The sequence below is a fragment of the Corythoichthys intestinalis genome, chromosome 2 (genome assembly GCF_030265065.1).
Source record: "Corythoichthys intestinalis isolate RoL2023-P3 chromosome 2, ASM3026506v1, whole genome shotgun sequence".
In the NCBI taxonomy this organism is placed as follows: Eukaryota; Metazoa; Chordata; class Actinopteri; order Syngnathiformes; family Syngnathidae; genus Corythoichthys; species Corythoichthys intestinalis.
In genome coordinates this window covers 5,247,128-5,273,724 of record NC_080396.1, presented here as the reverse complement: position 1 = coordinate 5,273,724, position 26,597 = coordinate 5,247,128, and the positions used below count along the sequence as shown (strand labels likewise).

General features: G+C 36.5%; 1 protein-coding gene across 11 annotated transcripts; it reads left to right on the top strand.

Annotated features, from left to right (window-relative positions):
- Positions 1 to 1,545: 1,545 nt before the first annotated feature.
- Positions 1,546 to 23,410, top strand: LOC130912157 (uncharacterized). Of its 11 annotated transcripts, XR_009062552.1 has the most exons (31): positions 1,546 to 1,822; positions 1,911 to 2,581; positions 2,728 to 3,711; positions 3,791 to 3,932; positions 4,091 to 4,135; positions 4,351 to 4,424; positions 4,530 to 6,362; positions 8,410 to 8,498; positions 9,202 to 9,285; positions 9,452 to 9,496; positions 9,712 to 9,783; positions 13,958 to 14,075; positions 14,228 to 14,299; positions 14,524 to 14,607; positions 14,831 to 14,965; positions 15,193 to 15,276; positions 15,413 to 15,500; positions 15,717 to 15,800; positions 15,946 to 16,014; positions 16,238 to 16,376; positions 16,593 to 16,676; positions 16,821 to 16,889; positions 17,104 to 17,244; positions 17,458 to 17,541; positions 17,711 to 17,755; positions 17,988 to 18,059; positions 18,276 to 18,359; positions 18,505 to 18,573; positions 19,061 to 19,259; positions 19,516 to 19,636; positions 22,501 to 23,410. XR_009062552.1 is itself a non-coding variant. In XM_057830028.1 (8 exons), exons 1-7 carry the CDS (start codon positions 17,484 to 17,486, stop codon positions 19,622 to 19,624), a joined length of 651 nt encoding a protein of 216 aa, XP_057686011.1. In that variant the 5' UTR covers positions 17,348 to 17,483; the 3' UTR covers positions 19,625 to 19,636; positions 22,501 to 23,408. The 11 variants fall into 11 exon arrangements, 2 of the variants coding, with proteins under 2 accessions (XP_057686010.1, XP_057686011.1); XR_009062557.1 differs by lacking the exon at positions 2,728 to 3,711 and having other exon boundaries at positions 3,866 to 3,932; XR_009062555.1 differs by having other exon boundaries at positions 2,728 to 3,932; positions 16,238 to 16,309.
- The last annotated feature ends 3,187 nt before the right edge of the window (positions 23,411 to 26,597 follow it).

Below are 26,597 nucleotides of genomic sequence, written 5' to 3'. Positions count from 1 at the left end.
GTCGCAGCCATCACAGAGAAAATGTCCTGTGGATATGAAGGGATGAACAGTGCATTTCTCAATGTTGCTGTATGGTGATGTCCTTTGCTGTCGATGAGGATCACCTCTGCTTCTCCCCGCCGTTTCGCCACGCCTTGGCACTTGGTTCCGTCTGCCAGCTCAACACAGTGTGTGTCAGCCTTGAAGGTCTCATCGAAGCTCTTGAACTTGGTCTCATCTGTGATGATGTGGGAAGTAGCACCCGTGTCCACCATTAGTCCCTTCATCTTCACACCACGTCCTGGAATGATGTCCACTTCCCGGTCCTTGGTCAAGAAAGCATACGACTTGCTGCTCTCTCCCTCTGCCGCTTGTCTAGCTTGTTCACTCTTCGGTCGACGTCTGCAGTTTGCATCTCTGTGCGTTGAACTTTTGCAATAACTGCACCACTGTCTTCTTTGGCATGTTCTTGCTTTGTGCCCTTTCACACCGCACTTAAAGCACACCATAGCCGCCGTTTTGTTTTTGTCGTCGTTCCTTGGAGCGGTATCTTTCACGTTCACTTTCATTACATTATCTGACACCTGAGCGCAGAGTTTTTCGGTGTCTTCATATGATCGCAGTCTAGTTTTAAAGTCGGCAAATGTTAGCTTTTCTTCACTCTGTGTCACATGAACTGCAAAAGGTTTGAAGGATTCTGGAAGTCCTTTCAACACCATTGCTATGAGCAGATCATCACTCATGACTTCCTCTGCATTTCTTAGCGCCGTGATGATAGTCTCTGCCCTGATCACAAAATCTGTTACGCTTTCCTTGCTTCCCATCTGTAGACTTGTCAGTTCAGAATACAGGTTTATTATGCGAGGTTTCCCTTTACCTGCATAATACTCTCGAAGCATCCTCAGGGCTTTTCTCCCATCATCTGCAGCTTCGCGCATGACCAGGCCTAGACTTTTGTCGTCTAAAAACTGGATCAGCTCGGCATAGGCCATCTCATTCTGCTCCTCGTCCTTAGCCTCTTCATCATCGTCATCAAACTGCGGATTTTCACTCAAAATTGTCTCTTTGAGCCCCTGTAGCCGCAAGTAGGCCAAGAATTTTGTTTCCCAGAGCTCATATTGTTTCTCATCTCCGTTAAAAGTTAAACGTGACCATCTGCTTGACCCGTGGCTTGGCCGCTCCATAGCTTCTACGGTAGCCCAGGGTAGCACCCCGAGGTAGCACTGTTAGCAGCTAAAAGCTAAGCAACGCTAACCACTTCGCCGAGTTCGCAGTTCGTCGCTCTTCTCAGCGGCTCCAAACTATCTTCAGTCGTCCTTGGGGGATTTCTGGGCCCATAACCTGTTGTCAGCGGCTTACTTATGCAGTATACCCGCCTTTTACCCCTCAAAGTTGGCTGGATAAGTTATATATTTAACGGAGGAAAAATATGCGTGACACGTCTCTTGCTTTGCAAAAACTGGAACAAGTTTTATTTAGAAAGTAGCATAACACACACAACGGACAAACCGGAAGTTGGGACGGGTCCTTCAAAGTAAAACAGGAAATAATTGAGAGCATATTTGTCAGTCCACAACACCAGCTTGTCACTCGTTAGCTTTCCCAACATGTCGTCAGTTCTACCCTTCCTATTTGAACCAGATCTGAAAAGTGAAGAGCAGGACAGCACTGTCGGTCGTTCACAAGACGAGCTTCAGGGAAAAATGCGTGCAGCAAATACCTAATAAGACAAAAGTTGGGCAAAACTGGTGATGCGGGAGAGTCCTGTTGGGAACTCAGGTTGGGAGCGAGAGTGCATGCTGTTGGGATTCGGGAACTCCGGTTTTATTAGCAGATATTCAAGGTAAGCATATTGCATTTTCAAACGTAAATAGTCATTACTTTCACAGATTTGTTATGGGAGGGAACATTGATGTGCTTACTTTCACAAGGGTATTGGCACAGTCTCTGATGCAGAGGTTTGGTACAAGGCCTTTGTCTCATGGGAGGAGATCTCTACTGTCTGCTACGGTACAAGATCAGGCAAGATATGACGAACACTCACAAATGAACCACTTCGTTCAGGAGATGTCAATAGCACTGAACATTAGTGGAATGTATGTTAACTATTGAATTTAGTACTGTGATTGATGAAACTGTAAGATTGTATAAAATATGCAATGTGACAAAATATGTTATTTTCAAATAAAACAAAACTGTTGACATATCTTCAGTTTTAGCCTGTGTTCACTTTCAAAGCTTTAAAGTGCGATTACAGCATATTATCCTCATAGGTCATAAAGCATACATTTGGACCTATGTGTTGATTTTTTTTTAAATTTAAATTTGTATTACTGATTACTTAAAAGGGCTATCAATGACACATGATTTTGACTTTTATATGTCCGGGAAAAATTTGGGATTAAATGGGTTAAGAGTATAACTTTAACAATTGTTGTGTTTGAATTTTCTGGCCCCAGAAAAGGATACACCGAAAACATGCAATGATACAATTCAAGAATTGCTCTTGTATTATAACGACTTTGTTGCAAGTGAGTGATGATTTTCTCTTTTGCTATAAAAGCTCGACTTGGCATTTTTTTCCTATTTGCTGCGATTACAGGTGAGTGTTTTTTGTTTGTTTGTTTTTAATTAAGACAAAGTTGTTGGTTTTTACATGATGGGGTCCCCAATATTAACCACTTTTATTAGAATGTATTAAGAAAAACTTTAAATACATCTGAAGTGTATTTCTTGTTGTGTTTGCAGCTGGTGCCTCGAATTACAACTGTTAGGTTTTGTGTTGATTCCCTCCTAGTGTGTCCTTGTAATTGCCATTGATTTCACCTAGTGTACCGCTCCTTGTGTATCCTCCAATCTGCGTCCACCTGTGTCACCCATCTGTTCCTCATTGTCTCGTTACCCTTTGTCTGCGTGTGTATATAAGCTCCCAGTTTCTTTTCAGTCCTTGTTGCGTCATCGTCTATGTCTTTGTCAAAGTCAAGACCTGTCCAAGCCTTCGTGTACCAGTCCCTCCGTTTAAGTAAGTTTTGGTTTGAACATTGCCATTTTGATCCCCAGTCCTTTTGGTTGTACTTTGTGCTTTTGGTTAGTTGTTATTAAAACGTGTTTTGAGTTCAGCGCCACCTGCCTTGCTGCTTTTTGCTTACCTGCCATTGGGTCCGCACCACCTGCCTTCCCGCGTTTCCCTGACAGAACTCAGAAAAACCATTAACTCAAGCATTGCTAACATACGTGCCAAAACTTGCCAGCACTGGTAAATGTGAGTGATTTTTCTCTTTAGCTATGAAAATTTGACCTGGCATTTTTTTCGGTGTATTGTGTAATGTATTTAGAAAAACTTGGTTAAATGTAATGCTAACACACGATGGAGTCCCCAATATTAACCACTTTTATTAGAATGTATTAAGAAAAACTTTAAATACATCTGAAGTGTATTTCTTGTTGTGTTTGCAGCTGTTGCCTCGAATTACAACTGTTAGGTTTTGTGTTGATTCCCTCCTAGTGTGTCCTTGTAATTGCCATTGATTTCACCTAGTGTACCGCTCCTTGTGTATCCTCCAATCTGCGTCCACCTGTGTCACCCACCTGTTCCTCATTGTCTCGTTACCCTTTGTCTGTGTGTGTGTACATAAGCTCCCAGTTTCTTTTCAGTCCTTGTTGCGTCATCGTCTATGTCTGTGTCAAAGTCAAGACGTGTCCAAGCCCTCGTGTACCAGTCCTTCCGTTTAAGTAAGTTTTGGTTTGAACATTGCCTTTTTGATCCCCGGTCCTTTTGGTTAGTTGTTATTAAAACGTGTTTTGAGTTCAGCGCCACCTGCCTTGCTGCTTTTTGTTTCCCTGCCATTGGGTCCACACCACCTGCCTTCCTGCGTTTCCCTGACAGAACTCAGAAAAACCATAAACTCAAGCATTGCTAACATACTTGCCAAATCTTGCCAGCACTGGTACATGTGAGTGATTTTTCTTTCGCTATAAAAATTTTACCTGGCATTTTTTTTTGGTGTAATGTATTTTAAAAACTTGGTTAAATGTATCTTAAGAATATTTCCTGAACAATTGTTTTGTTTGCCTTTTTCTGCCCCAAACGATTACTCACCGAAACCACCAGTTGGTTTAAAAGCATTGTCGGAAGCACTCGTTGACGCATATAAAGGTGAGTGACGATTTTTCTCTTTTACAATAAAAATTTGACTAGGCACTTTTAATGTTTTCTGCAATTTTCTTTTTTTTTTTTTTTCAACAAAAGTTTGAGAAGCTAGAGTCTCCAATATTAATTATCTTTCATTCAGATGTATTAAAAAAAAAAACAATCTTAATCTTAAGAGTTTAACTTTGACGACAGTTGTTGTTTTCATTTTTTTGCCCCAGAGGTGGATTCATCGAGAAAAAAAAAATTCTTGAAAGTCTAGCGATCGTCTCGAAACAGATGGAAGTTCTTAAAAGTGAGTGATGATTTTTGTCTTTTGCTTCTAAAAAAATTGACTTGGCATTTTTTTTGTTTGCTGTAATTAGTTTTTCTGTTTTTTTTTTAAATAATTTTTTTTTAGAACAAGATGGAGTCCCCGATATCAACCATATTTCAAATGTATTAAAAAACTTGGTGACATGTATCTTAAAAATATAACTGTAACTAGGGGTGTACGATATCCATTTTTTGAGACCGATACCGATAACTTACTGCTTCTCAAGGTCGATACCGATATGATAACCGATAACAAAGATATAATTTTTAAATGCATATTCACCTGAGCTTTTGAACACCTGTAGGTCAAAAATACTCGTGGTGGATTCAGCAAAGATTTGCCTTTGACCTAACCAAATTTTTCATGATCACATGAACATTATTATAATGAACTAAAAAAAGACAAGAACAGTTTTGACTTCAAATAAAGTGCCCCTACAGTGCCCTCCTATCTTTGAGAAATGGCTTTCTTCTTGCCACTCTTCCATAAAGGCCAGATTTGTGCAGTGTACGACTGATTGTTGTCGTATGGACAGACTCTCCCACCTCAGCTGTAGATCGCTGCAGTTCATCCAGAGTGATCATGGGCCTCTTGGCTGCATCTCTGATCAGTTTTTTCCTTGTTTGAGAAGAAAGTTTGGAAGGACGGCCGGGTCTTGGTAGATTTGCAGTGGTCTGATGCTCCTTCCATTTCAATATGATGGCTTGCACAGAGCTCCTTGAGATGTTTAAAGCTTGGGAAATCTTTTTTGTATCCAAATCCGGCTTTAAACTTCTCCACAACAGTATCTCGGACCTGCCTTCCTTGGTTTTCATAATACTCTCTGCACTTTAAACAGAACCCTGAGACTATCACAGAGCAGGTGCATTTATACGGAGACTTGATTACACACATTTGGATTCTATTTATCATCATTGGTCATTTAGGACAACATTCAGAGATCCTCACTGAACTTCTGGAGTGAGTTTGCTGCACTGAAAGTAAAGGGGCCGAATAATATTGCACGCCCCACTTTTCAGTTTTTTATTTGTAAAAGTTTAAATTATCCAATAAGTGTTGTTCCACTTCACGATTGTGTCCCACTTGTTGTTGATTCTTGACAAAAAAATTAAATTTCATATCTTTATGTTTGAAGCCTGAAATGTGGCGAAAGGTTGCAAGATTCAAGGGGGCCGCATACTTTTGCAAGGCACTGTATATATATTATACTCTTGTACTCTTATGCACTGTGTTTAATTTGAGATGTCTCTGGTTGCACTATGAAATGCACTTTTCCGCGTGTGAGGTGTGTCCATGTTACTTTGTCACCTTTTTCACCCCTAACCAGTTTGCAATGTTTTGCAACAATTGTTTGAATTTTTTAGCCCCAGAAAAGGATACATCAAAAACATGCAATGATGTAGTGTAAGAGTGTGACAATATCTCGATACAACGATATATCGCGATATTTTGCAACCCGATTGTTTATCGATATGCTCCCGCCAAGTATCGATACTTTTATTTAACATATTGGCCATACAATGGAGTATGGATGCTGTAAACTCCTCAGTGTTTGTTGAGCAATTCCTTGGCGGTCCACTAGGGGCGCTCGGGAGTGGTGATGAAGGTAAAGTACACACAAGTCGTCTAGAGAAGAAGAGAGAAGGCTCCAAGTGGGTTGAAAAAATAAAAAAGCTTCGTGAGAATGGTGGAGGAAAAAATGAGAAAATATTGCTACAAATCATACACGGGGACACACTTCAGATTTTACACCAACCAGAAAGGAAGTAAGGTGAACAAGGACTTTGCTGTATGCAAGAACTGTCTAACAAAAATAAGGTCCACTGGGAGCTGGTGACGAGTTGCACACCGGATTTCCCCAAGAGAGTCCGGCTGCAGCCTCTCGATTTCTTCACTGCTTTGCTTTCATCACTTGAGGTAAGAAAGTTTTGCAATGTAATCGATTTTTAATTTTCATGTATTATTTTGATGACATTTGGTGTTGAATGATATAAAATAAACCAGGACCCTAAACTGGATGAAAATGAATATTGAGCAAGCCTACATGAATTTACTGATTTATTTGATATTATTTGAGAACCACTTTCCATCTAGTTTACTACACAAACTCCTATTTAGGGATGGGAATTGATAGGATTTTTACGATTCGATTCCATTATCGATATTGCTTAACGATTCGATTCTTTATTGATTCTCTTATCGATTCTAATTTGGGGGAAAAGAACAACAAACGTTTTGATTGGCATCGAGTTTGTTTAATCAGAACTCACAACCTTACAAACTCACAACGAGATCAAAAGAGGCCCAAAGCCTCAATGTTAACTGTGGCAATAAGTGGCAAATAGACAAGAATGTGTTGAATTGTGCTATATAAATAAATTTGCCTTGCCTTGCCTTGCCTACATTTTACTGAAACATTTATCTAATAAAAAATATTGGTATATATTGGCAGATAGGTTGTTGTTCTGCGTTTGGCAATATGTGTTAAAGCAGGGGTCCCCAAACTTTTTCCTGTGAGGGCCACATAACTTTTCCCTTCTCTAATGAGGGGCCGGGGTCAGTTTGTAACAGAAAAAGTGTGACGATTGCAGAAGTGCATAAATGTAAAAAATTATTGTTTTTCAGAAAGCCACAATCAAATAACCCTTTCTGGATTCTTCACGGAATGAAAGTAAATAAAATAAAAATAATAATATAATAATAATAATTAATAATAAAAACGCTATTAATTAAATAGATAATAACCAAATAACCCTCTCTGAATTCTTCAAGGAAAAAGGCCAGGAAATAAATAACACGATTGAGGAAAAAAAAAAAAAAAAATCAAAATGGCCGGACCAAATGTGGAGGCAGGCCGTACTTGGGCCGCGGGCCGCAGTTTGGGCACCCGAAGAAATGCCGCATCCAAGCGAGTGAGCAAGCGAAGTGAGAGAGGGAAACACTTCTACGAGCCTACGTTCTTTGTTAATGTTAATATCTACAGAGGTAACGCCTGTATGTATCATCTTTTGTGTTGTTGTTGTGTTTCCACTCGCGATCGGACACTTAAATCCAGTTGTGTAGTGGTTTGAACGATGTGCTAATGCTAGCGAACGAATGCTAACCATACTGTTATTAGCAGCTAATCATCGCTGATTTACGTTGATGCAAACCTGTTTGTTATTGGGGACGAAATTGATTTGTTTCATTTCTATTCTTTGTGTCACTCTTCAAGTGATGGTTGAATAAAGTCAGCAAATTATACCAACGTCTTCTGTATCGTCATTTCGGAGTTTAGCTAGCTGTATAGCTGTCTCGGTGAGGACAGTGCAGTCTATTCCCTCCCGATGCAGTTATCTCCACCTTGCAATGACTGCAAGTCGCTTTGTTGTAATTTTTCCTCGTGAAGTGAAGACACACTTTGGAGCGTTTGAACCTACGTGCTGTCATTGTTATGTTTATGGCTGCAATGCTCGTGCTTACCCGTCGTAACCTTTCATTTTCACACTCTTTCCTGGTGAAGTGTAGTCCAACTTTGGAGCGAGTGGTTCTTGGCGCCATGCTAGTTTGATGCGTCTGGACAACAAGACACGTCACGACGCAATACGCGTCTTTAGGAATCGTTAAAGGGATCGTTAAGGCTTTTTCATTGTGATGTCGAGGCCTCGAAACACTCGGAACCGGTTCTGAATTGGAATCGGATTTCGATTCCCATCCCTACTCCTATTACTGCCATTTTGATACAATAAGTTACAAAAATGGTTAGAATAGCTTCCAAAATATATAAAGTGATGTGCTTGATAATTAATTAATGTAGCCTACATATTAAAAATAGGTCATTATTACATTTTTAATTTCTATAGATTCAATTCATATTTTTTGTAATTCACTCAATATTTCCAACACAAAAAATATATATATCTGGATTCCAACTCAAAAGCTATTAAGTTGCTAATATTTTTTGTTTTATTTTGTCATTTTTAAGGTGAGGAAGAATGTGACTGACCAAGTCTGACATCTCAAATGCTGAAACAGATAGTGGAAATGCTCAAACCAACGCTTTTGGCTACAAAGGTCATATACGAAGAAAAGACCCACCAATTTTATCATTGCCCCTCTCCAAGCTCAACTGCTGACTGACACCTACAGCACTGATGTTTTTTTTTAAGATTTAAAACTTAAAGGAAATTAAGGGTGCCATTCATCATAATCTCTCCAAGAGATATCAGTGGTTGTGGTTTGTTTCCTCTCTATGTGTAGGTGCACAATTTGCAGTAGATTGATATTTTACAGCAATGCTGCACAGAAAAGGTGTCACTGTTTAATAAATGACAAACAGTATTTTTTCTATTTTGAAATATCCTTTTTTCCGTTTCAACAGTTGTATCGTAGAATATCATGTATCCAATTTCTGACCAAAATATCGATAATCGCTGTATCGTGATATAATCGTTATCGCGAGCCTCGTATCGCGACTCGTATCGTATCGTGAGGTGCCCTGAGATTCCCACTCCTAATGTAGTGCAAGAATTGCTCTTGTATTATGACAACTTTGTTACAAGTGAGTGGTGATTTTTCTCTTTTGCTATAAAAATTCGACTTGGCATTTTTTTCTGTTTGCTGCGATTACAGTTGAGTGTTTTTTGTTTGTTTGTTTTTAATTAAAACAAAGTTGTTTTTTTTACAAGATGGAGTCCCCAATATTAACTACTTTTATTAGAATGTATTAAGAAAAACTTTAAATACATCTTAAGTGTATTTCTTGTTGTGTTTACAGATGCTGGCTCGGATTACAACGAACCAAAAATATTTATCCAAGCATTGCTAAAATACTTGCCAGAACTTATCAGCACTGGTACATGTGAGTGAAAATATTTCTTTTGCTATAAAAATTTGACCTGGCATTTTTTTCAGTGTATTGTGTAATGTATTTTAAAAACTTGGTTAAATGTATCTTAAGAATATTTCCTTAACAATTGTTTTGTTTGCATTTTTTGCGCCAAATGATTATTCACCGAAACCACCAGTTGATCTGAAAACGTGGTCGGAAGCACTCACCAGGGCATATGAAGGTGAGTGACGATTTTTCTTTTACAATAAAAATTTGACTAGGAACTTTTATGCAATTTTTATTTATTTTATTATATATATTTTTTTAAACAAAAGTTTGAGAAGCTGGAGTCTCCGATATTAATTAATTATCTGTCGTTCAAATGTATTTAAAAAAAACTTCTGGATCTTAAGAGTTTAACTTTGACAGTTGTTGTGTTTTCATTTTTTGCCCCAGAGATTGATTCATCGAAAATAATATTTCAGGAGGTTCTACAGCTTACCCGGAAACAGGTGGACGTTCTTAAAAGTGAGTGATGATTTTTGTCTTTCGCATCTAAAAAAAATTTGACTTGGCATTTTTTTCTGTTTGCTGTAATTACAGGTGTTTTTCTGTTTTTTTTTTAAATAAGTTTTTAGAACAAGATAGTCCCCGATATCAACCATCTTTCATTCAAATGTATTAAAAAAAAACTTGGTGAAATGTATCCTAAAAGTAGTGATGCACGATAATACATTTTTCAACCAATATCGATAACCGATAATTTCCTGCCCCTTCCACCCGATAACCGATAATGTCACGCCGATAAGTCTATTCAAATATGTATGTAAAATTTTTAAGTCTACAAAGATCAAATGTTCTCGTGCTAAAATGTAATTTAGTTCTATTTTTTCCACATTAAATGTGAACAAGTAGTAAATTCCAACAACTAAACAATGGCAATGACGTTGTGTAATGTTAAGCTTTTGGCAACAATTACTGAGAGGGTAAACACCCAAGTTGCACAAAAATGCCTTTAAAAGTAAGCCATTCTTAACCAGTGTTGTTAATAACGGCGTTACAATATAACGGCATTACTAACGGCGTTATTTTTTTCAGTAGTGGGTAATCTAATTGATTACTTTTCTCATCTTGGCAACGCCGTTACCGTTACTGAGGACGGAAAGGCATGCGTTACTATGCGTTACTATATCGGTCGAAAAGTCTGAGGGAGACGGACTCACCGAGACGACAGAGCAGAGCAGGAGCGGGGAGGAGGCAAGAAAGTTATGACGCCGAGCAAACGCGAAGCTAGGTAGCTCCAATTATACATGTTGTAGCCGATAGCCGACAAACTACGCCCGCTTGTTATGGTAGATATGGTAGACATGGTAGATATCACATGTACTGTATATAGATATAACTAGATGCAGGATGACGGACATGGCACTAAATGCGTTAGTAGACAGCCGCCATCTTAAAGCAGTAGGCTTTTTAGGACGGCTCTGTTGTAGAGAACCTTCCTAGCGAACCTAAGTAACTTTTTATCTAAAATACTTCTAAATCGGCAAAATCTTGACTTGAATCTATCTTTGAATGATTCAACAGTTTTCAAAACTTTCATATGTTGAAAGTAGAGAGAAGGGAACTAATGCAATAATGGGAGCAATTTTAACAACTTTTAACAGGTGATTCAGGGTAAGGGGTAAATTAGGGTAAAGAATTGGGCTCGGGCCAATTGTACCAAAAACCTCCACAAAAAACTTCACATAGTGTGGCCAATTTTTTTTTTTTTTTTTTGAGGGAAAAAAAAGTCATTATCACCAATTACTTTGCCAAGTAACTAATTACTCTTACATTCAGGTAATTGAGTTACTAACGCAATTACTTTTTGGGAGAAGTAATTTGTAACTATAATTAATTACTTTTTTTCAGTAAGATTAACAACACTGTTCCTAACATATATCACATTACTACACTGCAAAAACACCTCCTTAGAACTAGCAGAATTAGACAAAACTGTTGATTGCGCACATTTGGAGGCTAAATCAAGTATATAATTATCGGATTGCATTATCGGTTGAATTTCGTTTTATCTGGATTATCTGTGTGACGTCATAATTGCCATTATCGGTAACCGATATTATCGTGCATCTCTACTTAAAAGTATAACTAACTTGGGGTGCATGATATCCATTTTTTGAAACCGATACTGATATCGATAACTTACTGCTCCTCAAGGCCGATACCGATATGATAACCGATAATAAAGATAGAATTTTAAAACGCATATTCACCTGAGCTTTTGAACACTTGTATGTCAAAAATACTCGTGGTTGATTCAGCATAGATTTATTTGCCTTTGACCTAACCAGATTTTTCATGATCACATGAACATTATAAGGAACAAAACAAAGACAAGAACAGTTTTGAGTTCAAATAAAGTGCCCCTATTTTTTTTTTTTAATAAATATAATTTGAGTCAATCACAATCAGTCAGTGTCATTGACAATGTGTTCCCCTGAACAATGAGCACTAAACTAAAACAAACATAAACCAAACAGGTATTGTCCTTTGTCAGCAGATAAAACATTTGGTGCAACAGGAGAGGAGAGTGTAGTGGTCTTGGTCTGTGAAGCAACTTTCTTAACCTGGCATTTATAGAACAGCAAGCCTATCAATAACTTGTAAACATAACATTGTAAAGTGCAAACATTTGCTAATTGCCATAGTAATGTTCATCACCCAGTGATGGAAAAATAGGGCCTCGAAAACAGTAATAAAACTTTGTTTTCACTCCTGCTTTGCCAGTATGCAAACTAGGCCTGAACGATATTGGAAAAAACTATTGTTGCGATTTTTTTGAGGTGTGCAATATATTGCGATATTATATTGGGATAGTAAAAAAATATATATATATTTAAAAAAATAATAATAATAATTTTAAAGAAATTTTCACTAGATGACTTGAATAGCTATTTGGAAATACTTTGCATGACACACCGTGACCACAGTGTATTCATATAATACCGTTTCATTTGTGAATGATTAAGATTGCTGTATTATTATGAAGGGATCCAGGAAGCCATGTCTGCACAAAATAGATAATTTATTGAACACAATATTTGACACTTCAACAGCAGCAAATACATTAAATGACAAATAAAAGAGCAGGTGCATTCGTCCCCTAAGTTTTTGACAAAATATAACAAATAAAAACTTGGGTAAAATAACAACAAAGTTGTAAACATATTTGAACAAAAATATTAAATATGACAAATAAGAGTTGTTCACAAACTATAACAATAAATAAAAACCTCAGTAAAACAATAAAGTTGTCAACATATTTGAACTTAAATATTAAATCTGTCAAATAAAAGTGCAAGTGCATTAGTCCCCTGAGTTGTTTACACAAAATATAACAATATAGAACTGCAAAACTGCAACAAAGTTGTAAAAATATTCAAAAAATATTAAGTATCAAAACTTTATGTGCAGCTGTACTATAGTTATTTGAAAAATACGATTTACAATTAATTTAAATATAAAAGAAACAGAAACTCAATTGAACTTGTAAATAATTGAACTGAATAACAGCAAATAATTGATGACGAACAGAACCATTTTAACTCCCAAATTTCCTGCCTTCCTGATAGCTGTCACATGAATAAAAAGAAGAAAAGACATTCCTGCAGCTGTGTTATGTATTTGCATATCGTCCACCTTCCTTGCTCAGCAATTCTCAACTGGGTCTCATAGGTTTTTGGCCAAGACTACTAGTTTACCCACCATTGCAGGCTTGAGACAAGAACGTTGGCACGTAACAATGTTCCCACCTGTACTAAAAAGCCTCTGATGGGAAGCTCGTAGCAGGAATGCATAGATACCTGCGTTTTAAATGGTCCCACATGTTCGACGGATTACTTCTTGTTGAGGCAACCGCGGCGAGGCACTGTCAACAGGGCTGTTTTTTGTTCCTTATATTCTTTTCGATAGCCAAAATACTTCCAAACCTCCTTTTGGAGACAGTCTTCCCTATTCAACGTGTTGCTTGCTTGCTTGCTTTCAGTTTGAAAACGGCCCCTCCTCCCTCCGCTCTGCTGTTCGGCCCCTCCTCCCTCCACTCCGCTGTAGCAGGGGAGGGGGAGGAGCCGATGACTGCGAGCTGGAGGGAATGAGAGGCTGGGCGCTCTCCTTCCCGCTCCTTCCTCAAAACAAACGTTTGTGGATTTAAAAAAATGAAATGAAAAAACTATCGCACGTCCTTGCGATGGGACTATTGCGCATGCGCACATCGCGATGGCGATGTTTAAACGATATATCGTTCAGGCCTAATGCAAACGCATACATCCAAATAGACCAACACCGTGCCAAAAATATTATATATTATCGGGGCTATTAATAACGTTATTGGACTTATTGTGATGACGTCATCATTCCTATTATCAGTACGATAATTATCTGTCCGATAAATATTGTGTACCTCGAACTGTAACAATTGTTTTTGCTGTTCGTGCCTCAAATGTTCATACATCGACAGAGTGTCTTAAAAGAGTGATTTTTCGCTTTTGCTATAAAAACTAAACAAAGTTTTTTGTTTGTTTTTTTTAAACTTGGTAAATGTATCTCAAGTCTATTTCTTTAACAAATGTTGTGTTTGCAGTTTTGCATGAATGATCACTACGATGTGCGAGCACTGAATAAGTTTGTGCTTTCGTTGTAGAGATGAAGATTCAGAGAGAAATCGAGAGTATCCAGACTTCCTTGATCATTATTGCCGTTGGGATGCTCTTGATCCTTCTACCATTTCTAGTGAAAGCAATCTTGATGTGCTACTTAAGGTGAGTACATACATACGCTGGTTTCAAGTTTGGATTGATGGAGTCCCCAACTACTTTTATTAGAATGTATTAAGAAAAACTTTAAATACATCTTAAGTGTATTTCTTGACAACTAACTTTGACAGTTGTTGTGTTTTCATTTTTTGCCCCAGAGGTGGATTCATCGAAAAAAAAAATTCTTGAAAGTCTAGCGATTGTCTCGAAACAGATAGAAGTCCATAAAAGTGAGTGATGATTTTTGTCTTTTGCCTCTAAGAAAAATTTAACTTGGCATTTTTTTCTGTTTGCTGTAATTACAGGTGAGTTTTTTTTTTGTTTTGTTTTTTTTAAATTAAAACAAAGGTTTTTTTTTTTACAAGATGGAGTCCCCAATATTAACTACTTTTATTAGAATGTATTAAGAAAAACTTTAAATACATCTTAAGTGTATTTCTTGTTATGTTTACAGCTGCTGCCTCGGATTACTACCCACAAAAATCATTTACCAAACTATTACGAGAATACCTTTCAGAACTTGTCAGCACTGGTACATGTGAGTGAAAATGTTTCTCTTTTGCTATAAAATTTTGACTAAGCACTTTTATGCAATTTTCCGCAATTAATTTTTATTTTCTTTTTTTTTTTTTTTTTTAAACAAAAGATTGAGAAACTAGAGTCTCCGATATTAATTATCTTTCATTCAAATGTATTTAAAAAAAACTTCTGGATCTTAAGAGTTTAACTTTGACAGTTGTTGTTTTCATTTTTTGCCCCAGAGGTGGATTCGTCGAAAAAAAAAATTCTTGAAAGTCAAGCGATCGTCTCGAAACAGATAGAAGTCCTTAAAAGTGAGTGATGATAAAAAAATTCTTGAAAGTCTAGCGATCGTCTCGAAACAGAAGTCCTTAAAAGTGAGTGATGATTTTTGTCTTTTGCCTCTAAAAAAAATTTGACTTGGCATTTTTTTCTGTTTGCTGTAATTACAGGTGTTTTTCTGTTTTTGTTTGTTTGTTTTTAATTAAAACAAAGTTTTTTTTTTTTTTTACAAGATGGAGTCCCCAATATTAACTACTTTTATTAGAATGTATTAAGAAAAACTTTAAATACATCTTAAGTGTATTTCTTGTTGTGTTTACAGCTGCTGGCTCGGATTACAACCAACCAAAAATATTTATCCAAGCATTGCTAAAATACTTGCCAGAACTTATCAGCGCTGGTACATGTGAGTGAAAATATTTCTCTTTTGCTATAAAATATTGACCTGGCATTTTTTTCCCAGTGTATTGTGTAATGTATTTTAAAAACTTGGTTAAATGTATCTTAAGAATATTGTTTTGTTTGCATTTTTTATTTTTTAGAATTTTTTAGACCCAGAAAAGGATACATCAAAAACATGCAATGATGTAGTGCAAGAATTGCTCTTGTATTATGACAACTTTGTGACAAGTGAGTGATGATTTTTCTCTTTTGCTATAAAAATTCGACTTGGCATTTTCTTCTGTTTGCTGCGATTACAGTTGTGTTTTTTGTTTGTTTGTTTTTAATTAAAACAAAGTTGTTGTTTTTTTACAAGATGGAGTCCCCAATATTAACTAATTTTATTAGAATGTATTAAGAAAAACTTTAAATACATCTTAAGTGTATTTCTTGTTGTGTTTGCAGATGCATCCTTGAAATACAACGCACAAATGCCAACAATTGAAGAAGTGCTAACATACTTGCCAGAACTTGTCAGCACTGGTACATGTGAGTGAAAATGTTTCTCTTTTGCTATAAAAATTTGACCTGGCATTCTTTTTCAGTGTATTGTGTAATGTATTTTAAAAACTTGGTTAAATGTATCTTAAGAATATTTCCTTAACAATTGATTTGTTTGCATTTTTTGCCCCAGATGATTATTCATCGAGACCACCAGTTGATTTGAAAACATGGTCGGAAGCACTCACCAGGGCATATGAAGGTGAGTGACGATTTTTCTCTTTTACAATAAAAATTTGACTAGGCACTTTTATGCAATTTTCCGCAATTAATTTTTATTTTCATTTTTTTTTTTTTTTTTAAACAAAAGTTTGAGAAGCTAGAGTCTCCGATATTAATTATCTTTCATTCAAATGTATTTAAAAAAAACTTCTGGATCTTAAGAGTTTAACTTTGACAGTTGTTGTTTTCATTTTTTGCCCCAGAGGTGGATTCATCAAAAAAAAAAATTCTTGAAAGTCTAGCGATCGTCTCGAAACGGATAGAAGTCCTTAAAAGTGAGTGATGATAAAAAAATTCTTGAAAGTCTAGCGATCGTCTCGAAACAGATAGAAGTCCTTAAAAGTGAGTGATTTTTGTCTTTTGCCTCTAAAAAAAAATTAACTTGGCATTTTTTTCTGTTTGCTGTAATTACAGGTGTTTTTCTGTTTTTGTTTGTTTTTAATTAAAACAAAGTTTGTTTTTTTACAAGATGGAGTCCCCAATATTAACTAATTTTATGAGAATGTATTAAGAAAAACTTTAAATACATCTTAAGTGTATTTCTTGTTGTGTTTGCAGATGCATCCTTGAAATACAACGCACAAATGCCAACAATTGAAGAAGTGCTAACATACTTGCCAGAACTTGTCAGCACTGGTACATGTGAGTGAAAATGTTTCTCTTTTGCTATAAAAATTTGACCTGGCATTTTTTTCAGTGTATTGTGTAACGTATTTTAAAAACTTGGTTAAATGTATCTTAAGAATATTTCCTTAACAATTGATTTGTTTGCATTTTTTGCCCCAGATGATTATTCACCGAAACCACCAGTTGATTTGAAAACATGGTCGGAAGCACTCACCAGGGCATATGAAGGTGAGTGACGATTTTTCTCTTTTACAATAAAAATTTGACTAGGCACTTTTATGCAATTTTCCGCAATTAATTTTTATTTTCATATTTTTTTTTTAAACAAAAGTTTGAAAAGCTGGAGTCGCCGATATTATCTTTCGTTCAAATGTATTTAAAAAAAACTTCTGGATCTTAAGAGTTTAACTTTGACAGTTGTTGTTTTCATTTTTTGCCCCAGAGGTGGATTCATCGAAAAAAAAAAAATTCTTGAAAGTCTAGCGATCGTCTCGAAACAGATAGAAGTCCTTAAAAGTGAGTGATGATAAAAAAATTCTTGAAAGTCCAGCGATCGTCTCGAAACAGATAGAAGTCCTTAAAAGTGAGTGATTTTTGTCTTTTGCCTCTAAAAAAAAATTAACTTGGCATTTTTTTCTGTTTGCTGTAATTACAGGTGTTTTTCTGTTTTTGTTTTTAATTAAAACAAAGTTTGTTTTTTTTACAAGATGGAGTCCCCAATATTAACTAATTTTATTAGAATGTATTAAGAAAAACTTTAAATACATCTTAAGTGTATTCCTTGTTGTGTTTGCAGATGCATCCTTGAAATACAACGCACAAATGCCAACAATTGAAGAAGTGCTAACATACTTGCCAGAACTTGTCAGCACTGGTACATGTGAGTGAAAATGTTTCTCTTTTGCTATAAAAATTTGACCTGGCATTTTTTTTTTGTGTATTGTGTAATGTATTTTAAAAACTTGGTTAAATGTATCGTAAGAATATTTCCTTAACAATTGTTTTGTTTGCATTTTTTGCCCCAAATGATTATTCACCGAAACCACCAGTTGATTTGAAAACATGGTCGGAAGCACTCACCAGGGCATATGAAGGTGAGTGACGATTTTTCTCTTTTACAATAAAAATTTGACTAGGCACTTTTATGCAATTTTCCGCAATTAATTTTTATTTTCATTTTTATTTTTTTATTTTTTTTTTAAACAAAAGTTTGAGAAGCTGGAGTCTGCGATATTATCTTTCGTTCAAATGTATTTAAAAAAAAAAAAACTTCTGGATCTTAAAGAGTTTAACTTTGACAGTTGTTGTTTTCATTTTTTGCCCCAGAGGTGGATTCATCGAAAAAAAAAATTCTTGAAAGTCTAGCGATCGTCTCGAAACGGATAGAAGTCCTTAAAAGTGAGTGATGATTTTTGTCTTTTGCCTCTAAAAAAAATTTAACTTGGCATTTTTTTCTGTTTGCTGTAATTACAGGTGTTTTTCTGTTTTTGTTTTTAATTAAAACAAAGTTTGTTTTTTTTACAAGAGGGAGTCCCCAATATTAACTACTTTTATTAGAATGTATTAAGAAAAACTTTAAATATATCTTAAGTGTATTTCTTGTTGTGTTTACAGCCGCATACTCGGATTACAACCAATCACAAACATTTATCCAAGCATTGCTAGAACACTTGCCAGAATTTATCAGCGCTGGTATAAGTGAGTGAAAATATTTCTCTTTTGCTATAAAAATTTGACCTGGCATTTTTTTTCAGTGTATTGTGTAATGTATTTTAAAAACTTGGTTAAATGTATCGTAAGAATATTTCCTTAACAATTGATTTGTTAGCATTTTTTGCCCCAGATGATTATTCACCGAAACCACCAGTTGATTTGAAAACATGGTCGGAAGCACTCACCAGGGCATATGAAGGTGAGTGACGATTTTCTCTTTTACAATAAAAATTTGACTAGGCACTTTTATGCAATTTTCCGCAATTAATTTTTATTTTCTTTTTTTTTTTTAAACAAAAGTTTGAGAAGCTGAAACGCATACATCCAAATAGACCAACACCGTGCCAAAAATATTATATATTATCGGGGCTATTAATAACTTTATTGGACTTATTGGGATGACGTCATAATTCCTATTATCGCTCCGATAATTATCTGTCCGATAAATATTGTGCACCTCGAAACTGTAACAATTGTTGTTCGTGCCTCAAATGTTCATACATCGACAGAGTGTCTTAAAAGAGAGTTTAGTTTTTATAGCAAAAGCGAAAAATGTTTTGTTTTTTTAAAAAAAACTTGGTAAATGTATCTCAAGTTTATTTCTTTAACAAATGTTGTGTTTGCAGTTTTGCATGAATGATCACTACGATGTGCGAGCACTGAATAAGTTTGTGCTTTCGTTGTAGAGATGAAGATTCAGAGAGAAATCGAGAGTATCCAGACTTCCTTGATCATTATTGCCGTTGGGATGCTCTTGATCCTTCTAATGGAGAAGATTCATAGAGCCATCGACAGTATACAGACTTCAGTGATAAATACTGGCCTTTGGATTCTCGTGATCCTTCTACTATTTCTAGTGAGAGCAATCTTAATGTGCTACTTAAGGTGAGTACATACATTAGTTTCACGTTTGGATTTCTATATGAAAAAAAAAAAAAGTGAATAAACTGCCAATATAGATTTAGGGTGCCACATACTATTGGATAATGACTATCTCGATACAACGATAGATTCATTTAACGCCAACACAACAGGAAAAACAAACTCTTTTCCACTAGTTTTGTGCTTTTCTTTTGATTCTTTAACCACAACTTGCACTCAAAAAAATCAGTTGTTGAATAAGTTTGTGCTTTCGTTGTAGAGATGAAGAAGATTCAGAGAGACGCCGACAGTATACAGACTACTGTGATAATTACTGTCATTTGGATTTTCTTGATCCTTCTACAATTTATAGTGAGAGCAAACTTTAGGTGCTACTTAAGGTGAGTACATACATACGCCGGTTACAAGTTTGGATTTCTATATGGAAAACAAAGGTCTGAATAAACAACCAATATAGATTTAGGATGCCACATAGTATTGGATAATGACTATCTCGATACAACAATGATAGATTCATTTAACGACAGTCGCCAACACAACAGAAAAACTAACTCTTTTCCACTACTTTTGCGCTTTTATTCTTCTGATTCTTTAACCACAACTTGAATCAAGTTGTTGGATCAACATAAAAAAATTATGGAAAGTACTTCCACCGAATTATTCCAGTTTGAAGCGATTGCTTTGGACCCAATTAATTTGTTTGAGTTGGGGCAATTTAATCTAACCCAGTTGTTACAACTAGATTCATTGATATCAACCTGACTTCATTTTAGAGGTTCCATTTTTTGAAACCGATAACTTCCTAAGCCGATACTGATTCAATAACCGATCATAAATATATCATTTTTAAATGTATTATTGACCTGAGTTGTTGAACACCCAGGGGTGAAAGTGGCTAGAATTTCTTGCCGGAACTCTTGACAAAAAGGTTGCCACAAAGCCAGATTTCTTTTTTTCTTTCTCTATTTTTTTTAGGGGTGGGGGTGTAGGTTGGGGGGGGGGGCAAGCCTCCTAAAACCATAGAAATGCACATTTAACAGGTTTTGAACATGCATCAGGCTCCTGTATTACACTTACTTTAACAAGGCGTACATGAGAAACTAATTTTCATTCAAAATTGTATTTTAAAGTAATGCTAAAAACAACATGCCTGGCTGCCACACAGGCATCTCCATGAAGAAAACAATTCACTAACGTCAGATTTACAGCAAACAGAGCTCAGGCAAGTGTTACAGCAAACCGGAGAGAGGCTTACATTAGCCTTATCAATAAAATGGCTGTCCTGAAACCTGATACATGCAACCACAAAAATCCTCGATTTGGAGAAGATGAGGTGAGGGCTTTGTGCCGTACCCTACATGTGAATGAACAGGAGGCGCATCTTGGATTTATTGAGTTCAGGGCAATCGGAGGAAGAAACATTCCGAACAAACTGAAAAAGTTGCTCATGGCATTGTGAGCGGGGGTTCAGCTCAATGAATAATATTATTACTGACAATAGAAGTCAATTAACTACAAAAAATGCAGCAAACCTCCTTTTCATCAGCACTGTGGGACCACCATGCCAACATGTGATAACGTGGCTAGGCCAAGGAAGAAGAGCAGCCTTCGCAACATCTTGCATGACTCGCCGTCAGTCAGAAGAAGAGAATAACTACTTTAGACCTCTATGGGAAATGTTTTAAGTGTTCTTTAAGAGTTCCATTTATGACAAGAAGCAGGTTGTTCTTATTTTCCAAATGCATTTTGTCTGTTCTACCCCATAGTTAAAAAAATAAAAAAGATGAGCACATTTGCACTTATTTTTGTTGATTAATGTTGGACTATTTATTTTTAAAATTTAAAAAAGTCAATGTTTGTGGCATCTTCCAAATATAATCCATTTCTTTGTGCACAATGTAAGCGTGAATTGGATTTATTTTTGTTTATGTGTTTTTTTTTTTTTTTTTACAACTTAACGTAAACATTGACTTTTCTTTTATCTTAAAACGATAAGTGATAATATTTTGAATGGAAATCAGTTTGTTTTTGGTTTCTTTGTTACAATTGTATTACAGTAGTTGTAATGCAGTAGCCTAACACATGTGTAAGACCTGTTGTTTTTGTTTGTGTTACAGGTAGGCATGTGCCGGTATGATATTTTGACGGTATAATAACCGTGAGCAAAAATACCGCGGTATCACGGTATTGCAATTATAGCTCCAAAAAATTTTGAGATGGATGGGTTAAAAAAAAAAAAACTTTTTTCCATTGAACAGGATTTTTTTTTTCAGACCATAGTTGCAAATTGGAACATGAATATATTGTTAAAATAATCAATAAAAAAAATATTTTAAATAAAATTAAATGTAACTTATAGGCTATACTCACAGCCACAGCTCAAGTTGCTCAAGATTAGAGCAAGAACAAAATAATTTCTATAAAAAAGTAAAAACACTTCTAAATAAAAAATTTTTGAAATTTATTCTGCATGACTTTTTTTTGAGGGTGGAAAAGCTTAAGTGAAGTTTCGCCATTTTCAGCCACTGTGTCAACTCTAGTCTACATGATGTCATGCCTTTGTGTTAAAAAGAACAAAGAATTCATAAGATACTTAAAAATGTATAAGTTAAAATGTCAATATTGTTGTGGAAAGGTTTCATCTAAAAAATAAAAAAAAAACATTGGGAGAGTTTAGTTAGTTTTTATATTGAATTTGAAAGGAAAATGTGTGTTTTGTTTTTGGCGAACTTTTTCCATGGTGCTAATCTGTTGAAGCTACTCACATGGAAAAATGTAATTGTACAACATTTTAAATGTATTCATTTTGTATATTACTCTTTCCACGATTTGAGAGCTCAATAAATTGAAGAACAGTACGCCTTACATTTCGAGTATTTGTTTTTGGATTAGCTGGCTGGCTAGCCGATAGCTCCACTTTCACACTCAGCAACAAACGGGAGGGGGTGAGCGCTGCTGCTTGGCTGCATTTTTGACACAAGAAAAATAGCGAATACCGTACTACGGTCTGACGGAAAATTTTAGTGGTTATGAAACCGTGACGTTTTCACACCACGGTAAACCGTGAAACCGGTAACCGGCACATGCCTAGTTACAGGTATAAGTGTGTCAAAAGCAGTGTTGTTTGCATTTCAGTGTTTTTAGGAGGTTAGAACCTACCTCCATTAAAAAAAATCTGGCTTTGTGTCAAAATTTATGTCAAGAGAGTTCCGGCAAGAAACTAAAACCACTTTCACCCCTGCAGAACGCTGATACGACGCATCATCCCGCCAGGCCCCCGTCCGAGTTGATGTTTGCACCCAATTCGACTACGTTGACTGGAGAGAGTGGAATCGTTTGAGACGTTATTTTTAAGTGGTTATTATCTGGGTCTTTGCCTTGCTAGGTACCCAGGAAGACATACAGTTGAATGGAATTCAAGGGAGAGAAGTTAAGGATTGGAAAAAGTCCCATCATCTACTCAGTTTATCCAAGCAGTGACAGACAACATGAAAGAAAGACTATTCACAACCACAGCAAACAGAGCTCAGGCAAGTGTCACATCTTGCATGACTCGCCGTCAGTCAGAAGAAGAGAATGACTACTTTAGACCTCTATTGATGTTTGCACCCAATCGACTATGTTGACTGGAGAGAGTGGAGTCGATTGAGACGTGATTTGTAAATGGTTGTTATCTTTGCCTTGACAGATGTTAAGATGGCCGCCTTTGTGCCAGTATTGTTTAAAGAGAAACAAGTCACTTTGGAATATTGTGTGCATTTGTTGTGATCTAGTGGAATTCTTTTGTTCCTAGACAAATTCCTGTCTTTGTCAATTTTTCCACCGTGACCTCTATAAATCACAGATTGTTGTATAAACTTGGTGAAATGGCATGCAAGATAATAAAAAAAAATTGAAAAAAAAAATCTTGGCCACTTTATAACAACTTGGGTTGTTGTTCTGATCTGCTATGAGAATTAAAGCATTTGGTCCACAATTTTTTTTTTAAGTCCCATAATCAAAAAGAAATGAATGCAAAAACGCATTTAAAAGAAAAAAAGGAAACTAACGGAAGGATATGGAATGCACCATAACCCTTACTCTTGGAGTGTTAATCTCTAGCTAGAGTAAAGGAGCATGTGGGTCAGGGTTAACCCTTATAAACCTCACAAGTGATCTATCTATTTACGTTGGAATAAAAGGGGTGCAAACATTTTGAAAATTTGAAACAGCCACCACATGATAAGGAAAAAGCAAAGCAGGTCTCTTCCTAAATATTCTAAATCATTGCGGTTCACTTCACAAATCAGAGTCTGTGGCTTGGACCTGCTCTATGTTGACCACACACACACACCATCATAAACATTGGACAACATTAACACTAACAGTTGTAGGCTACAAGCAGGCCAGAGTGGGGGAAAAAAAGTCTTAACGATTCCTTTACCACAAAATAATTATCTAGGTCTTTGCCTTGCAAAGGCCAGATAGTGTTGTTCTGCAACCAGTGGGACAAAAAAGCAGCCCTGGACTCAAGGCCGGCCCAGCCTATAGGGGAGAGTGGGGGGAGTTGTGCCAGTTTTACACTTAGAGTGACTTTAAATTGAGGTCATGACTTTAAATTGAGGTCATGATAGTAATCTATCCAACTACAATATGAACATATATTTCAGAATGTGGTGCATCTTTGGGAACAATCATTTTAGATCTGAACTATAGTATTTAAGAAAAAAAGTGGTCTTTTGGCACAACTTGCCCCCAGTCCAGGGTAAGTTGTGCCTTTGGAGGGAATGCATTGGGGTAAATTGTGCCATTGATTATTGAAGTGAAACAGTATATTTTATCTCTGCCAGAAAAATAAGAAATTATTCATTTAAGGTACGTTATTTGCAACATCAAAGGCCAATTTTCTACAAGCCTATTGCGCCATATGAGCACATCAGAGGTCAGTTTTCTTCAACAAGACCTAGCGCTCCATGAACAGTTATATTTAAAAGGTAATTTATGAAACTGAAGGCAAATTTTCTGAGCCACATAAACATATCTTTAGAAAAAAATGAAATTCTAATGAAGACCAAATTGAATGCAATTTGATTCAAAGATCTGACCTACATAACACCCCACTTGCTGATGCTACAGGGGAATATAAATTTCTGCTCCCTTATGGCTGTACCACCACGTTTTTGTGGTGTGGTTAGTTTTATACGCACATCTTCTCTAGGGATGACTTCTTCATCGTTGTCTTTGAAAGTGAAGATGGGCTTTTCATCCACAGACCTCTTATTACTTTGCCTTATAAACTTGGCACTGATGTTGGCACCATCAGCCTTCTCAACCAATCCGATGTCATTAATTGGAATGGCCAAGGTGCTTTCTTCTGAGTGACTGTACACAACAGTTTTCTTAATTTTCTTGAGTTTAGTTTAATTTGATTCTTTAAGAGCCTTTTTCATCTTCCTTTCATTCTTCTTCTTTTCCCTTTCAGCCATTTCATTTTTCTTTTTGCGCCCTCTCCAGTTCCATCTTCTCAGGTGTGTCGGTTACGATTTTTATTTTACTTTTTTTCTTTTCATTCTGGGCCTTCTTGCTGTGGCTTTTGGCAAGGGAAGTATGGTTTCTGGAGATACATAACCCAAATGGGCAGAAGAACCAGTTTTATCACTTGAGGAATGCTCAGGATTTGGTTCAGTAGAAGTGGGTGGCTCCCCTGGGTCTGGACCTGTTTCAAGATCTGTGGGATTGGTTGGCTCCTCATGTGATAGTCCAGGAAGGTCAGCAGCAGTACTAGTGGAGGGCTTCTCTAGGTTTGACCTGTCCGATCGCATTTATGGGGCATGATCTTTATCTGGGAAGATATCCCCGTTGAATGGGAATATGCCCCCAACTATGAAACTTGATGTAATGTTTCGGGGTGTCATTGCTAACATGAATGCTTGGTTTACGAGTCCTGGAATCTCGTAAATTGTTACGATTCTACCAGGATTAGTGCGCATCCATCCATTCACCACCCTTGTAGAAGATTTCTACTCGTGACTGGTTGATTTGAAGCTGTTGACCATCAGAGGTGGCTCCGATCAGAGAGCACGGGAGTCGTAAATTGTTACGGTTCTACCAGGATTAGTGCGCATCCATCCATTCACCACCCTTGTAGAAGATTTCTACTCATGACTGGTTGATTTGAAGCTGTTGACCATCAGAGGTGGCTCCGATCAGAGAGCACGGGAGTCGTAAATTGTTACGGTTCTACCAGGATTAGTGCGCATCCATCCATTCACCACCCTTGTAGAAGATTTCTACTCGTGACTGGTTTATTTGAAGCTGTTGACCATCAAAGGTGGCTCCGATCAGAGAGCACAGGAGTCGTCGGATGAACTCAACTTCTTTAATGGCTCATGTGCAGATGTGTATAAACGTAAACAAGCAGTTCCTATTGAATAACAAAAGACATCTGATTAACATCCACAGTCCTACCAATATTATCCATATTAAATCAAAACCTCCATCATTTCCAAAATAAATCACAACCTGCATCATTTAACTCAGTGCTTCTCAATTATTTTCTGGTACGCCCCCCCAAAAGAAGACGTAAATATTTTCGGCCCCCTCAACTCTCTGCCACCACTGTAAATAGTATAATTTGTCTATAAAATTATTATAAGTACGCATCTGCCTAACATTGTCCTTTTTTCTACTAAAGAAAAAACAGTTATATAAATGAACTTAGAATAAAGTATAACTTTATTAACATTGTTTTGTTTGTAACAGAAAAGACTTAACGCGCATCAATTTGCCTGAATTTAAAGAGCATATGACACGAGAAAAAAAGTCTTAAATGGCATTATTATGTGAATTAGAATCATATTTTGAGACGATTCGACTATATACAACAATTTAGCAAAGCGCAGATGACGAGAAATTAGTCTTTTAATCTGCCGGTTAGCCACGCCTACCATTATAGGGCTTTAGCGTCCCCAACAGGTGGATGACTTCAGCGGTACACTGTGCTCATCGATTTTACTATTCAGCCCATTGAGGGGGAATTATTCAGAACGAGGAAAACGCGACGAAGAAAGCCGCAAAATGTCATTGTTTCAGTCTGTCTACTCCAATATTTTTACAGGATATTTTTTTTACCCATGTATTTTTCCCCAATAGCTATATAAATGGCTTGAGAAGGACACAGTCAGCCCGTTGAGGGGGAACTATTCACAACAAGGAAAACGCGACGAAGAGAGCGGCAAAATGTCATTGTTTCTGTCTCTTGACTTCAATATTTTTACAGGACACTCTTTTTATCCAAATATTTTCCCCAATTGCTAAATAAATGGCATGGTCATTACAAATAAGTCTTGTGCTGAAATGGAA